Source organism: Penaeus monodon, chromosome 21 (genome assembly GCF_015228065.2).
Source record: "Penaeus monodon isolate SGIC_2016 chromosome 21, NSTDA_Pmon_1, whole genome shotgun sequence".
NCBI lineage: Eukaryota > Metazoa > Arthropoda > Malacostraca > Decapoda > Penaeidae > Penaeus > Penaeus monodon.
Window position 1 is genome coordinate 2,989,561 of NC_051406.1, and position 791 is coordinate 2,990,351.

Below are 791 nucleotides of genomic sequence, written 5' to 3' on the forward strand. Positions count from 1 at the left end.
AAACAAGAATAGAACACCGCAAAATTCTGCTCTTACGCACGGTTGCCAGAACAGAAATGTCAGTAATTAGCCGATATAACCGGTTTTGTAAGACAGCGTAGATGGGGTACATTCCAATAATATATTTCAATAAATTCCAAATAAACTAAATTTGGCTAATTTTAAATTCCTAATAATTCGTTTCCCCTCGCAGTATTTTTTAAACTCACGAACGGGGCCTCTGAATGAGTAAAATAAAGGAAAAGTTTCTCTTTAGGAGCACGTGGTGTCGCCGGCTGAGCGCGAGCCAGTGGTGAATCGGTTTGTTTACATGCGAGGAGAGGCCGGGACACCCTCCACTTCCCACCTTATTTTCTCGCGTCTCGTGCTTTGATTCTCTTCTCTGACACCGCCACCTCCTTCTCCAAGGCCCCCTCGACCTACGGACTCCGAAAAGCAAGCCCGGGAGCCCCGCCGACTCCCAAGCAGCCCGATTAAAAGACATCGACACCCGCCTCGTCCTCCTCAGGGAAGCACCAGAACCTCGGCAGGGAAGGAGCCTCTTGGTATCACACGATGTCGTTTGTGGGTTTTCGTACCACGTCTCAGTTGGGCGTGAGACTCCTAGCCACACACACGCGTTGCCTCTCCTCCCACACAGCCAAGATGGACCAGCGCGTGATTACTCTGGAGAATATGAATCCTTTGGTGAAGAAGATGGAGTACGCGGTGAGAGGCCCTTTGGTCATCCGCGCGACGGCCATCGAGAAGGAGCTGCAGGCGGTGAGTTATTTTTCTTTTTTGGGGGGATA

The 791-nt window shown here is 50.2% G+C and overlaps 1 protein-coding gene across 1 annotated transcript in view; it reads left to right on the plus strand.

Annotated features, from left to right (window-relative positions):
* The first annotated feature begins 278 nt into the window (after window positions 1-278).
* The window catches only part of LOC119586106 (alanine aminotransferase 1-like), a 58,538-nt gene continuing 58,025 nt past the window's right edge, over window positions 279-791 (plus strand). Inside the window, 1 exon segment of the mRNA XM_037934798.1 lies at window positions 279-763. Coding sequence (XP_037790726.1) covers window positions 556-763 — 208 coding nt within the window. The 5' untranslated portion in view covers window positions 279-555.